This window comes from Corvus cornix, chromosome 4, assembly GCF_000738735.6.
Source record: "Corvus cornix cornix isolate S_Up_H32 chromosome 4, ASM73873v5, whole genome shotgun sequence".
Lineage (NCBI taxonomy): Eukaryota > Metazoa > Chordata > Aves > Passeriformes > Corvidae > Corvus > Corvus cornix.
Genome location: NC_046334.1, coordinates 40,642,240 through 40,657,664, shown reverse-complemented (window position 1 = coordinate 40,657,664; position 15,425 = coordinate 40,642,240). Strand labels below are relative to the sequence as shown.

At 38.3% G+C, this 15,425-nt stretch overlaps 1 protein-coding gene across 1 annotated transcript in view; it reads left to right on the top strand.

Annotated features, from left to right (window-relative positions):
• ACSL1 (acyl-CoA synthetase long chain family member 1) overlaps positions 1-14,131 on the top strand; it is a 38,617-nt gene extending 24,486 nt beyond the window's left edge. The window contains exons 10-21 of the mRNA XM_039550799.1: positions 647-720; positions 1,459-1,536; positions 3,832-3,966; positions 5,554-5,688; positions 6,519-6,614; positions 7,645-7,717; positions 8,367-8,455; positions 10,852-10,968; positions 11,328-11,471; positions 12,021-12,122; positions 12,224-12,295; positions 12,495-14,131. Of these exons, the coding sequence (XP_039406733.1) occupies positions 647-720; positions 1,459-1,536; positions 3,832-3,966; positions 5,554-5,688; positions 6,519-6,614; positions 7,645-7,717; positions 8,367-8,455; positions 10,852-10,968; positions 11,328-11,471; positions 12,021-12,122; positions 12,224-12,295; positions 12,495-12,635 (1,256 nt within the window). The 3' untranslated portion in view covers positions 12,636-14,131. The remainder of the gene's footprint in view (positions 1-646; positions 721-1,458; positions 1,537-3,831; positions 3,967-5,553; positions 5,689-6,518; positions 6,615-7,644; positions 7,718-8,366; positions 8,456-10,851; positions 10,969-11,327; positions 11,472-12,020; positions 12,123-12,223; positions 12,296-12,494) is intronic.
• The last annotated feature ends 1,294 nt before the right edge of the window (positions 14,132-15,425 follow it).

The following is a 15,425-nucleotide window of genomic DNA, read 5'->3' as shown; positions in this document are numbered from 1 at the left end:
TGTTATGATAAGGTTCCCTTTGATTTTTAGAATATTTTTTTCCATTTATCAATACAGAGTTGCAGTATTGGGGGGTGGAGATGTTACATTTTTGTGCTTGGAAGTAAATTAAATACTGAATTTGTGTTTACATAATAAGGGCTCTGCATCAGACTTCAGACTATCAGTTCTTCCATAATCTTTTTTTTTGTATTTTATCACCAAGATTGTTCCATAGGTCTAAGCAACCTTGCTGTAAGACCAAACAGACTGTCTAGATGTCACTCACTTGACATTTGTGAATTAATACCCACTGGCATGGAGCATAAGGAAAGACTGCAGTAGCAAGCTACGTTTTTAAAACAGATTGAGAAAAGAAATCTGGATTTGGTAGCTGTGTCTTCACAGAAGAGTTGAATTTTGAATGAGAAACATATCCAAAAACATGACAATTTCTCAAGGCTTTGGGCTCCTTAAAAAATTATAAGACTTCATCACAAACTTGTTACTTAACTGTTGCCAGCTGTTCTTGACAGTGCTTTGTTTAATTGATACACAAAGAAATGTATTAATATTAAAGAATGCTATCAGATTTGTTTTGCCCGCTGCTAGCTGAACTTTAACGATGTAAATTTCACTGTTGAATCCTGATGTCCTTCTTCCTTAGGAAACCCTAAAGGAGCTGTGATCACTCATCAAAATATAGTCAGCAATGCTTCAGCTTTTGTGAAAACTACAGAGGTAAACTGCCAAAGATAAACATTGTGGACTTGCTTGAAGGGAAATAATCTCATGAGTAAAACAAACATTGAAATCTCCAACTTTGGTCTTAAATTTTAGTAAGATCCAAGTGAAAATGCAACTTGACAGTACTCTGTGCCCACTAGTCAGAAGTCAATGTTTTCTGGTTATTCTGTCATGGTCAAGAAACTGACACATTTCCAATCTGTTCTGATGTAAGCAAAGTGATACAATAATCCTGATGTGAAGGTACATGATATTCTGCCATGGGCTTACAGTGTATCTCATTAGTGCAAGGAGAACTGTTTTTAAATTAAGCAACTGGTCTCACAGTTAGCTCACGTAAGGCACTTCTGATATCAACCTTAGGGTAAATTGGAAAAACAAGCTTCCTAATCTAAGATGAAAGTGTATGTTTTCAAACCAATAGTATTTTAACCTTTTTTGTCCCCCTTCTCTCCCAATATATGTAATGGAACTCTATGGCTTCTATCAGAATTTATTTCTCTTCAGACTCCTATGAATGATAAATTATACTAATCTTCTGCTGTGCATCTTTATTCATGTTAGAAAGTCATTGCTGTAATCTCTTTAATGAAAAAAGACAATGCAGCTTCATTACAAAGAAAACTAAAGCAGGGGCTGTGCTCTAGAGTTTAGGTGCTAGATTTCACTGTTGTGTTTAACTTAGGCAAAATAGAGAATCAATGAGAATTAAACTTTTGCTAACACTTCCAGAAAACATTTATACCTTCCTCTGATGATGTTCTGATATCATTCCTGCCCCTGGCTCATATGTTTGAGAGGATTGTTGAGGTAAGCATCTGTTTGTTTTACTGAATTATTGAGAAGCGTATTTTTCTTGCAGAATGCATCCAGGCGATACATGCTCTTCCTTCTTGACTCTTGCAAATGTGTGTGAAAGCTTGAAATAAGGTTCAGGCAAGCAGTGTCCCATAAGCAGTACATAGTGAGCACTAGACAATTGGTTTTCATGCCAAAATATAAACATTAACCTTAGAGCTAGGGTTAATAAAAAACTGGTTTACTAGAATGTGAGACCATCCTTTGGCACATGCACACTGCCTAGAAATTACTTCCAATATAATTAGTGCTTTATTAAAAATCCATGCCATTCTTTAGTCTGCAAACCTCAAAAATTTATTTTATGAGGCATCCTGTTTGCTTATACAAAACTAATTTTAAGTTGAAACTTACTATTGCTTCCAAGAAATTTCAGTGAAAAGGAAGGGATTTTGTTTCAGTGGAATTTTCTTCCAGGAAATGGAAGTGGCTTTTAAAGCCACTTGAGTGACAAACTTTGAAGTTCTCTTGGATCACTTGTTTTACCATATAGCAAAATCTGAGGCTTATTTTTTGAGAATGAAAGGGCTGAGGTCGTCTTAATACTGGCAGTCTTGAAGACCTCTGAGCCCATGTTGGGTATTATGCATTATTGAATAGATGCAGTTCCCTTGTGCCTCTACTGTATGTAAGATGTTCAGGTGTTAATTACTGCACTTATTGAAGTTGGATTAACACCTCCTCCTTAGGTGAGATTGCAAATACATGTGTTGAAGGTTTATAGAGGGAGCATCCGTGAAAGCACAAAAAGGCATATGAAGCCAGAAATTGTTTTATGACTTCTTTTAGGAATCCTGTGTTTTCTACTGATGTGTGTATATATACATACAAAAATGTATATATTCATATGTATGTCATATATATGTATGTATGTGTCTATGTTAAAAAGATTTGGAATAGTACATATCTGAGGAATGCCCCTGGGCATTCAGCACTTTTTCTAGCTGGTAACCTTGATAGCAGTTATACTTCAGTGTCTGTTTTACTCCCCTGTCTTGCACTGGAACATACAAGCTCTGTAGGTAACAGCTCTGCTCTTGATTATGCAGTGGAAACAAGATGGGAACTTGTATTTTAAAGGACAAAATGAAAAGAGTCTTTGGATTGCAGTATTCCTCTGCAGTTTGAGGCCTGTACAAAATAGCTGGTACATCTGCATAAGGAAATTAACTAAGGACATTACTGGTAGAGAGGAGAAAAGATTTCTTGCTGTTTGGGGCAGAGATGAACACAGACTCTGTGAGAACCAGTCTTTAGAGTTCTCTTTTAAAGTAGATGTTTCCTTGTTTTTGGCATCATATGGAAGTTAGAGGGTCAATGAACTTGACTTGACAAGTATGTTCCCACCTAGTAAAGACAGTTGCTGATCAGTCCATATAGATTGATATATTTGCTCCTCTTAGTAGATGGTGGCAAAACACAGGTGGAGGGGGAAAGTGACATTTTAGCATGTCTCATGCAGCAAATAAGAGAATGGATAGTAGGGAATGAAGGAGTAGGTATTATGGAGGAAGCAGGAGAAATAAAAGCACATAGGTATAAACACAAGGAGAGGAGAGATGTTAAAAAGTCAAAAAAATAGGAAAATAAAGGGGGGGGTGTAAAGTAGGTGGTGAAGCTTCTAGACAGAAAATATGGAACACAATAGGATTAAGTCTGCCTACCTTTGTGTAGGTCTGAAGTGATGCAGAAATAAGCTTTGGCTCTGCTAGAATCTTCTAAAGAGCGTCTTGATAACCTAAGAACAAGTCCTCTGCTCACATCGGTCCTGTGAAATCAGAAGGAAAACCAGAGTGCAAGGAATGGAAATAAACTAGCATAAGGCAGAAATCCTCACTGGACTAGTAAATAGCATGTGCTGACTATAAATACAGAATTTCTAGGTATAAAGCAGGGGACAAACAGAAGTCTAATATTTTTAAATAAGCTTGTTAAATATTTCAAATGGAGAAGTTCTGCTTTTCAGTCTTTTGCTACCTCTTGAGTCACTGGCATTGCCTTATTTGACTAACTGCCCTTCTTGGGTAGGGGCTTTTGTGCTAAACTTGAAAGTCTGGTTTGTGTATGCCAGACATGTCTTGCTACTTGGTCTTTCTAGTGCTTTCTTTATAGTGTGAGAATGCTGCAAAACTAGTCCAGAAGTTGGGAGAATTTAAGGTGGATCTACACTGCATAGGATTGTCATACATATAGAGCTGGGAACACATTGTACCTCCTGCGTTTTCAGTGTTTACTTTTTTCTTACAGTGTGTGGTTCTGTGCCATGGAGCCCGGATAGGATTCTTTCAAGGGGATATCAGACTACTAATGGATGACCTAAAAACACTGCAGCCAACTGTATTTCCTGTAGTACCAAGACTGTTGAACAGAATGTTTGACAAGGTAAGTTTACAGGCATGAGTCCAGACCTGTGCAGGCTTTTAAGAGACTCTGTAAAGTTTGTGCTGCCAGAGAAGGAGTAACTACTATGCCCTGGGATATTAAATTGGCATGCTAACAACTCTTTCTAAAAGAGAGCTGAAAGTGCAGGGAATAGTACTGGTTGCATTAAAACACTTTCAGGCAGCAAATACTTGTGTTCAAAAGTCTGACTAGGGGACTTGATTCTCTCTGTCTTGGTTAATGGCTTAGTGCTTTGCTCTGAGCAAGTTATTTGAGTCTAGTCTACAACACGAAAATGAGGCTTGGCATCTGCATGCCACTTTTTTAGCATCTGACTCATGGAGTGGAATTTGCAAAGCAAGGTCAGGTGTTTGCTTATGTTTGCATGGACACATACAAATTTCCTACACGGCAGCCAGTGTGTCCTAGCTGGGCAAATGGTAAACCAGCCAGCTGGGAGTGCTGGGGACAAGGTGTGTCAGTACCCCCACTCCTGTGTGTGCTGCTTGCCTGCTCAGGGTCATCTGAGATGGGAATTTGAAAGTAGATTCTTTCTTGAACTTCAGGTTTTAACTGGCCTTTTGCATATGGGTGACTGACTCCTTTTAGGATACAGCCAGGGGAGCTAAAAGATATAATAAATCCTGTGACTGTTAAAGAAATGGCAGAGCTGTCTATGCTGTAGCCAGGACATTTCTCCGATCATGAGACTAGAGGAACACCAAGTAACACAAGGTCCTGTTTGGCTCAGGAACAACTAGTACAATTGGAATCCATTTGGAGGGGAGGAAAACCTGAGACCAGGTTTTAGTACTTAAAATGTATCTCCTTATTCTGCTCACACATGCTCTACTGGAATTTGAGAAGCAAAGTCAAAGCTTGGGACTTAGTTCTCATTATTTCCTCTTGCATGTTTAGTCTGGTGCCCTGAGGCTTCCACTGTTTTCAACCTCACCTACCCTTGCAGTAACCTAGCATGTGAAGCCAGCAAGTTGGGAATTGGTGTGTCAGGGGGCCATAATGCTGCAGTCTGCATACTTTCAGGCATAATGCTGAGTCTTCCTCTTTCCAAATGAATATACTAACGTGTGGGTTGCTCTTGAGTCTGCTCTCTGGCTTCCTGAGAACAACTAGAAGGAGTGTTTGAGAAGTGCAAATTTGTATATGCAAGGCAGATTTCCATTTGGTGTTTCTGAAGTGACCTGCATCTCCTTGCAACACCCCATATTACTTATGTATTATGATAAGGGTGCTTTTCAGGAAATGCTGAGGCTTCTGCTCAGTTTGAATTTTGAAGATACTAGAATAAAGAAGTAAACCATCCATTTTCATTCATATGTTTTAATGAAGAAATTACACATTGAAACAACATCACACAGTTTGATGGATATCAAGAATCAGTTAAGTGCTGATTTCAACCCTTGAACTGAGGTCAAAATAAAAATGCACAAGTATTTCTTTCTAGAATTAAGATGCCTATCAATAAAGGTTGTTTTAATTTATTTGGTTTTCACTGTTGAGTCTCTATGCATGCATCTGTAAGGAAAAGGGAATGGTATTCTAACCATAGTCCATCTTTCTTAATAGATTTTTGGGCAGGCAGATACTTCATTAAAGAGGTGGCTGCTGGATTTTGCTTCCAAGAGGAAAGAAGCAGAACTCAGAAGTGGTATTGTTAGAAATAACAGCTTCTGGGATAAAGTCATCTTCCGTAAAATACAGGTATGCTTGAAAGCCTCTGAGTTGAAGTTTGCAATTGTTGAATTTCATTGGGATGGTTCATATTTCATAGGAATATAGTCTGGTATGGCTTTTTCACTGATTAAAGACTACCTGGCTACTCAGAGCAAAAATCAGAGCTATCTTTTTATTTTCAATCTCATTTTTTCAATTCCCTTAGTTCTCAGAGTATCAGCTAACTGTATTAAGGAAGTGTCTTGGGGTGACTTTATGATGTGTATTCCATATTGCTGCCCTGTGCCCAGAAATTAGGGCAGAAATTCAGTCACTCTGAAACAGTCTGGTGCTTCTCTCTTGACACTTTGAAAGCAAACATTGTCCTTCTGAAGAAAGAATGCTAAGTATGACACAGTGCCACCTGTAGCCCCCATTGTCTTCTCCCTGTTGGTCACTAGTAAGTTATGCCTGCTATTATATCTGACACTCACTTGCTATGGCCTTGACCTTGGCTGTACAACATGCCCATGTGGCTGCTTTTTATAGCATTCAGTATGTATGAGAAGTTGATACAAGGCAGTTAAAAATAAAGCCATCACTGTAAGGCCATGGCTTGAGCTCTTCTTGGCAGAGTCTGCATTGCAGTGACATCACAGTCTGTATAGATACTGTATGTTTGAGATCCCATATCTTCTAGCCATTAATGAAACTAAAAACACTGCAAGAAAGACAGCTTGCAACAGCAGACTAAACTTTTACTCTCTAACATTTGTGGGTGGCACTGTAGGTGAAGAGTGGCTAAGGATGTCATAAAAGGTGACTCGAAGTTTTTCTAAAATGCTTTTGGTGTCCACAGTATCTTGTGTCTATTGTAGGCAAGTTTGGGAGGAAGAGTAAGGCTGATGGTTACAGGAGCAGCACCTGTGTCTGCAAGTGTACTTACCTTCCTGAGAGCAGCTCTTGGCTGTCAGGTGAGTTGCCTGGCCTTAGTCCTAAACCCTGAATATTTTAATATCCATCTCCAGGTTTTTTAGAGTTTTTCTAGCAGTCTGATTATATGGATAACTCTTTCTGGTATTCTTGGAGACCATACAAGTGCGTGCTCTTTTCCCAAGCTTCTCTCAGTCCCATGAAATTTCCATATTCATCCCAAAGTCTTTTAACTGAAGTAATCAGCTGTCTGAAGTGTCTTTCCTGTCTTAGAGGAAAGATTTTTTTGATGGGCTGCAGTAAGCAATAACTTACATACTTGATTTAAGTTTCTGGAGTTTGCCTTGCTTACAGAAGTATTTGTAACCACTGTAGAAAACCTAATAATGTGATGATATTGTAGTGTTGCTGTTTTGAAAATGAGGCTGGGGAGAATCAGATTGCACACATTGCATTTATCTTCAGAGTCTCTTCAAAGTATATGCTTTCAGAGGTAAAATTTGAACAACAGTGGCATAGAACAAATGTGTTGAAATTAAATAAATTTCAAGGATAGAAAACAAAAATACTCTAAAATATTAGGCTTTCATAATTTCCTGAAGTTTTTCAGTGGTGTGCTGGTGTAACAATGCATTTTGCACAGAAAAGGGAAGCCTGTCTTGTGTATAACAATCACAGAGCTGTGATGGGGCATACGGATTCCATTTCCGGCTGTCTCAGACAAAGCTATTTTTAAATTACGTGAATAAAGTCACTACTAGTGCTACGGTTCTTCATTTCTTTCTTGCTTCCTCTGCTGTTTTCTGTTTTAATCTAAATAGGTGTCACATACTGTGTGAAACTGAGTGAAACTATGAGTAAATATTGGAACTGATGGTGGAATATTAGCACTTAAAATTGTGTATTGTGATGAAACTAATAAATCAGTATTTCTTTTTTTTAGAAGATGCTGAGGGTTTTGGTACACTCAAATGTAAAGCATTAGAAGAAACAAAATGTTAGTTGCTTTTTAATGAAGAAACTGTGTTGAAAAGTAATGGTCTTAGATTATATTTTGATTTCACCTTCTAGTTCTATGAAGGTTATGGACAGACTGAATGCACAGCTGGATGCTCCCTGTCATTGCCTGGCGACTGGACAGCAGGTATGATGTTCAGTTCTCTACCTGTCTGTTAAATGTCAGGGTCCTGAAATTTTTAGAGGTCACTTTATTTAATCTTCAGTAACCCCTATCACGAAGGATATGATTGGTTTTCTTCAAGTGAAGTAAAAAAAGTTTTGAAGGGATCCCTTGATGTTTCTACCCCTAAATAGCTATGAATATTCAGTAATTCAAACTTCTAATAGGATCTGTTCTTGTAAGTTGAAGTAGCTTTAGGAGAAGGGAGGTCATAGTATTAACCCTTTGTAGTTTCTATCAAACAGGAATCTTCTGTGTATAAAGGCAGGCTGGAAATACAAATGGCATTTTTTGGTGTTGGAATCAACAGTCTGCACTTCCCTCAGCTGTTACATCTCTAGTTCCTTAATTGAAATAATATTGCTAATTAGTGGGGCTTCTGCTACTTAAATATCTCTGTAGAGAGGATCCTGATTATAAGAAAAAGCAAGCCTGAATACATGGTTCAGCTTGTAACATTCTTAGGGATATCTGAGAATTTAATGTTTCAGTCCTGGCAAATTTAAGCTACCAGAAATCAGTTTTCCATCTTTCTTCAGTGTGTAAGCAGCTTACTTTTTTCAGGATCTGGCTAAAAAGCATCAGGCTATTGAAGTGTTACTCTGTTTAATAGGTCATGTTGGAGCACCAATGCCATGCAATGCCATCAAGCTTGTTGATGTACAAGAAATGAATTACTTCGCTGCCAAAGGAGAGGGTGAGGTAAGTAATTTTGGAAAGTCAGTATGAGCCTCTTGGGAAATCTTGTAAAATGGGTTTTTTGTTCCTGAAATAACTGAGATTAGTAGAAGTGCTAAACATGGCCTGCTACCTAAAATCTAAGATGTCCGCATGCAATATCAGTTAATGATTCACAGAAGCAAACTAGGAAATAGTATATTGGAGGGCAGAAGAAACAGCTTCCATAGTAATCTGTTATCCCACAGGTTAACAGAGGGTTATATGACCATACATAAGGTTGTATGACCAAGGCAGCATCTTCCAGCTGCGGAATAGCTGGGAGGTGTAGCCACCTCATACTGCAGTTATCCTTCAGCAGAATGCTGGCAGAGGGCTTCCCTCCCACTCCACTGCCGTGGGCCAGAGAACAGCTGATGCATGTAGCCACTTACCCAGCTTGTGATGTGTAAGATGAGGTAATTTAAAGTGGCTGGAAACTTCTAAGAGAAATGGAGATCAAGTGACATGAAGGCTGATGATGATTTGTGATTCCTGCCTGTACATTTTTCTGAACTTTTTTCATTTGCAGTCTGCACAAATTGAACATGTATTTTTTACAAATTGCATTTTGAGGACCCACCTTTATATGTGATGCTTTATGCTGTCTTTTAAAATACTGTTTTGAAGTAAAATATATACAGGTTTAACTTTGTGTATATACTTTGAAGAGATGTTCATATAGTAATTTATTTTCCCCAAGCCTCGAAAGCAGATTAACTGTGGTGTCTTTCATATGCTTTCAAGAGGCTATTGGGGCAGCTGGGGGAAGGAGAAATTAAAAGTAGCTTAAGCAAGTAACTAATTTGTGGCTACAAAGGATTTATAATCTTTATTTGTTTTGGTTGTAATTTGTATGAGACTAGAGACAAATCATTGGGCTTTAATTCCCAGAAATACTCAAGGATTTAGTTGGTCTTGGTGGTGGGAAACTGCTTGCAAATGGAGAACAATGTCAAAATTATTCTGTCTTGCATATGACTCCGTATTTAGTCTTCATCAATAATTTTTGCTTCACTTTCAGTATGCTCTTAAAGCTTGGTCTGCTAGAGGAATTGAGTATAAATTCTTATAATAATAAATAGGTAAATAGTTTTTAAAACAGAAAAACTCCTAAAAGTGTTTTGCTTGCACCTAGTGTGAAAGTTTGCTGCATTAGGAGTTACTTTGGACTTGAGTAAAAATGGTAGCACCTTAATATATCAGATGCCATCTTAGGCCTGAAAGACTAACTTCCTCAGTATAAACTATTCTAAATATAACAAAAGAAGTGTTGTAACTTACTTCACAGCACCCAAACCCCATGGCTATGGAATTGCCTCTCCTTATCCATTTGCCTAAAATAAATATTCCTCCTTATTTTCTGCTTTTTATCTGGGTTAAACATTTCTAGTCCCCTTTTCTGAGAGTAAGCTTTCAATATTCTCTGCTCTGTCAAGCCTTGCTTTTCACTTTTGCCAGTTATCACTGTTCAAGAGGAATAAATTTGTGAATTGAATTATATATGAGCATGTGTGGAGGAGGTCTCAGCGCCAGATAGCAGGATACAGATAAATGGTTGGCTGTCTCTACTGGGAAAAGCTGTCACCTACTGCCTTCCTGTGATTTGTAGGAGCCATGAAAAATTAACGTTTGATTGGTCAGTCTTTAACTTGACTGGGATGTGTAGAGTTCTCTTTTATTCATATCCTTCCAGATAAGGTCTGTTTTATAACAGAAGTGACTTGGTTTGTAAAATATGACTTTGGTTTGGTCCCAAGTTTGGTAGGCTCCATGAGGTCATTAGAGCCCTCACTAATTCTCTGATCTCCCTCCTACTGACAACATCTCATGTTCATTGTATTGTAGTTCACCAGCATGCTGGGTAGGCACTGAAAATAGGTGGGATGAGTCTTTCAAGAATCGATTGCTGGACTACATTAGTAATTCCTTCTAGTCTAATTTTTGGACAACAAATGTGCCATTTGCTTGACACACAACTTTTCTTTTCCCTGCTAGTTTTAGCACAATGCCCCTGCTGTTTACCAAAGCTGAAATGAACATGTTGCCAGGCTGAGAGATAGTATTTCTGGATCTAGCCAAATTTTTTCACATAAATAAAAACAAATTTTTTCTGACAGGTTCCAATTATTCAAATAGTGGGTAGGAGCACTGCTACTAGAATGGAAGAGAACAGATCATTCCAATTGCTTCTTATTATATTTCACACCATTGGAAAATGTTAGGTCTCCAAAAACCATGAGTAGAAATTCCTGTACAAATGCAAACTTCCTCTTGCCTTTTCAATGGGAGTTAAGAACTGTTGGAGAAAGCATTTGTTGCTAGTAGTGATTGCTAACTTTCCTTCATAGAAGCATATATTAACAAATGGCTCTTTTCAGGTGTGTGTCAAAGGGCCAAATGTGTTTCGTGGCTATTTGAAAGATCCAGAAAAAACAGCAGAGGCTCTGGACAAAGATGGCTGGCTTCACACAGGAGATATTGGAAAATGGCTACCAGTAAGTTAACTTACATAGCTGGAATGGTACTTTCATAGTTATGAGCAGAAATTTAATAAATATATTAGAGAGCACTTGGTATTGAACAGAATTAGTTAGGTGAAAGACAAGAATTTGTGGATAATTACTGTTGTAGATAAATCTGTGTGCCTGGGGCTAAAAAGGTATTGACAGTGCCAGTCCTGAGGCTTTCCCCAGTTTACATGAGATGGATACATAACCTATTTTCTTCTAACATTTGTTTTACAGTTCTCTGGCTCTAGCACAGTTTTACTGTGCCAGTGTGGCATGCCTAAGCTGTGTAGATTGGTTTTTCACTTGAAGTGCCTCCTCTGAGTGAAAGTTATTTCTGTTAACAGAATGGTACATTGAAGATCATTGACCGGAAAAAACATATATTTAAACTAGCCCAGGGAGAGTACATAGCACCAGAGAAAATAGAGAATGTGTATCTGAGATGTGAAGCTCTTGCACAGGTGTTTGTCCATGGAGAGAGCTTGCAGGTAAGAATTTTTCAGGTAATTGTAAAAATTAATGCAAAAGGAGACTGCAGAAAAGCCTTTCTTCCTTCTGCCCACCTCAAACTTTGGGACTGGAATTTAAATTTTTATCTTCAATTTTTATTGTTACACATTTTAGTTCTGATTGGATTCCAGCAGTTACAGAGCATGTTTCTGGATTTAGTTTCAGACCAGGTAGTGGAGCTGAACTAATTTGCATACTAATGATTGAATATAAATTGCTAACAGTGTGCAGGGGGAAAAACCCAAAAAACAAACAAACACCGAAACAAACCCCCACACACCAAGAAAGAACCTGGATATCTTGGGGGTTTTCAAGTGTAAAGAGAAATGTGGGTCTTCAGAAGCTGAACTGAAAGAATTACTCTTAACTGCACTCCTGTGTTCAGGTAGCAGAAAGCTGCTGACTCTGATCCTATAGCAGGATCAGAAATGCTCCTCAAAGCCTAGCTGACTAGTAAGAAATGTGTAGCAACTAAAGTGTTGACTTAAAGTGTTGGGAATTTTTGTCAAGCTTTTTTCTTTTTTTAGGCCTTCTTAGTAGCTGTTGTGGTACCTGATCCTGATACTCTGCACAACTGGGCCAAGAAAAAGGGAGTTGAAGGCTCCTATCAAGAGCTATGCAAAAACAAGGTAAGGCATATCTAACTGAACAGTTAGCTGTTCTGCATCAGCTTCTTCAAGTTGATGCTTATGCAAGCATGAAGCTATACAATGTATTTCTGTATCCACAGGATGTAAAAAAATACATTCTGGAGGACATGGTGAGAGTTGGGAAAGAATCTGGTTTGAAGTCATTTGAACAGGTATGTTGCTTGTGAGAACCAAATACCTAATTCTTTAAACTTCTTAACACCGATATGATCTGATTCTCCAGAGACTGCTTTTAATTTCTGTCTGGAAAACTTCTCAAGTGACAGGCTTTGTTATGATGTTTGGGCAAGTTTTTAATAGTCTTGTCTATTCCAAGGAATACCGCTTGGCTAGTAACTTTTTATTTTCCAGGTGAAAGACATTTTCCTGCACACTGAAATGTTTTCTGTTGAAAACGGGCTGTTGACACCAACACTGAAGGCAAAGAGACCAGAACTGCGAAAATACTTCCAGTCACAGATAGATGAACTCTATGCTAATGCCAAAATGTAATTGTGAATGGAATGAGGAAAGTGGCACATGTCTGTCTACTGTTGGCCTTCATATCTGTATTTTGACTACAGCAAAAATAGGGAAGGAAACTGTGCAATCATTAACTTGTACAAAAATGGGTACTTGCCATAGGAACATTGAAGAAATGGAACACTGCCTTACTGTCAAGTTGTGTTGCATACTGTTTTTATGGTGACCTATTAATTCCAAAAAGAGCCTTAACTATAAATGGTAAATATATGTAAATTATTTAATATTTCCTTGGTCAAAAATGGGACTCACCTTCACCAAGGAGCTAAGGTTTTATTGCCAGCATGTTTGCTGTCTGCAGTGTGTTTTGCAGTTGTCAATTCCACAAAGGATTTGGCAGCTTTGAAAATGCCTCTAAGTATCTTGCATCCTCAGAAAAATTACTTAATCTCTTCAAAAAAACCCCACCACTCAACCACCAAAAATCCAAACCCTTACAGTTGCATAGCTGGTATCACATCTTTTGTTAGTCCCAGTATTAACTGGGGCAAGGCATCTGAGCTGTATCTCCCTTCTACATCTGCAGCCAGTTATGATATGTACTTCTATAAGGTAGAAGCCAGCACTCCACACAAAAAAGGGTGATGAATAGAAGTTCCTCAGAGTAAGTCTGCATGTGGTGGTTCTGCACTGTGTGGATGCAGTTCATTCAGCAAGTGTAGCCTCTGCTACAGTAGCATGATTCTGGAGTGGCGCCAGCCTCGCAAATGAGAGGATCCCAACTCTGGCAAGAACACTAAAGACCTGAAAACCCAATCAGGAGGCTGGGCTTGCTAACAGTCAGGGTAAACATTGCACCTGTCCTAGCCACTTGTTTCCCTGTAATGAACTTGTATTTAAAATGCATTTTATAAAAATGCGCCAGGCCCTCTGTAAGTGGAAGAGCTTCTGACATAACCTCTGTTTTCTGTGCTTTATGTATGAGCCACTGAGTATTCTTCACTGAATAGCAAAATAGGTCAGGTAGAATTGTTTTTGCCTGATGCTTTGCAGCAGTTGGAATTATTTATATATGCCAACAGAACTGTGTGTTGGCCCAGAATAGTACTTGTTCAGGGATAAAAACCTAATTCCCAGATAAATTGCAAAATAATAACTAGTTATCTTTTGTTTGAAAAATCAGCAGAAATAAGCCTTATTACAGCATAAGTCTTTTGCTATCCTTAACAGAGTTGGTTTTGCATTAACATTCATTGCTGTTTTTTGAAAACATGGATATATGTAAAAATACAAGCACAACAAGGTTTGCACTAAGATTTGTGTGTGATTGTAATGCACTACTCTGTAGCATAATTTCATATGTGTATGCAATTCAGGTACACAAATCCAAGTCAACTGTTAGAGCAGTAGTTTGTTACATTGAAATTCAAATGTTTGCTTAGTGTTGGCTATTTCTATGTTTTATAAAACCAAAACAATTTTCAAAACCAATGAAGGAAACCAAAATAAATATTTCTGCATTTCAATGCTGTGATGTATTTGTTTATCAAGGAAAAATGCTGCTGGCTAACAAGCCCAGGTGTAATATTCTAACTGGCAAGCTGTAAAACTCCACTGCTACAGACATGCTAAATACAGTGTAAAGGCTGGTTGTTTACACTTTTACTGTTGGAAAGTGACTTTTCATGTTTAAAGTGTTGGTCAATATTTGTAAGAAAGGGATACTGTTGTATGTAACTTTCTTTTTCAGTACATTACTAAACAAGCAAGTCTTTAATTTTTTTTTTCTTTTTCCTGACAGTTGTGTTCTTACTAGCACCTCAACTGACTTTAACTTGAGTGAAAGCTGGAGTTTTCTGAAACTCTTATCAGCTCCTGGGTGGTGGTGGTAGTGGGTTTCCTTATGCCTGCCCTCACACCATGCATTTGGCTTAAATCGGGTATGGTATGAAAGATTTCAGGGGCAGAGTTACCAGAGCATAGATGAAGCACTACCACCAGGACACTGTTTAAAGCTCCATGTGACTACAGCTGTCATTGTGAGATACTAAGCAAACCTCTGTTCCTACCCATTGAAGAGTTTCTCCTCTTAAGTAATTTTGTATGTTCCTCTATACATTTCTTCCACACTGAAGGAAAGCTAAACCAAATTTGTCAGTTATTCAATAACATACTCAGATGTGTGTGTGCTGCTTGGAAAGACAGGGAAGTGTCATCACCCCTCTCCTACTGGAGATAGCTGAGAGAGGGATGAGAACTGGATCTAAGGTTTATGTTCTTAACAACATTCTATTGAAGAAACCTATCATTACAGAAACAAAACTGTACTGCCTTATCTGTGGCTCATGGGGCTGGGTGCTATAGCCAGCAAATTAGAATTTTAAAGAGAAATGTGCCACCTCCTAAGCCTAAAGTGATTATTTCACTGTGTTAGCTTATTTGGCTGGCTAAAGCTAAAAGCGTGTGTGTGGGTGTCAGTGTCATCCACCACATGGATGAAGAGGCGTGGCATCAAAAGGGTCCCTCCAGCTTACAAGACTTGACATTGCTAAATCTCCTGTTAATTTTAAGTGGCAGGGATGGAATTAAAAGTTTTCAAGCTATAGAGTACTTTTTTTTTTTTTTTTTTTTTTTGGCACGCCATTAAAGCAAGTACTATTTTTGCGCGGTTTAAAATAATTTCTTAACTGTTTTTAAGCGTAGCTTTCATTTTATCTTGGCAGAAGCGATCTCTTTCGCTTGCTTTTCCAGATGCACAGCGTCAGTTCAGGAAAAGGGAGGGGAGAAGAAAAGGGGAAGTTTTTGTGGTTTGCTTTTCTA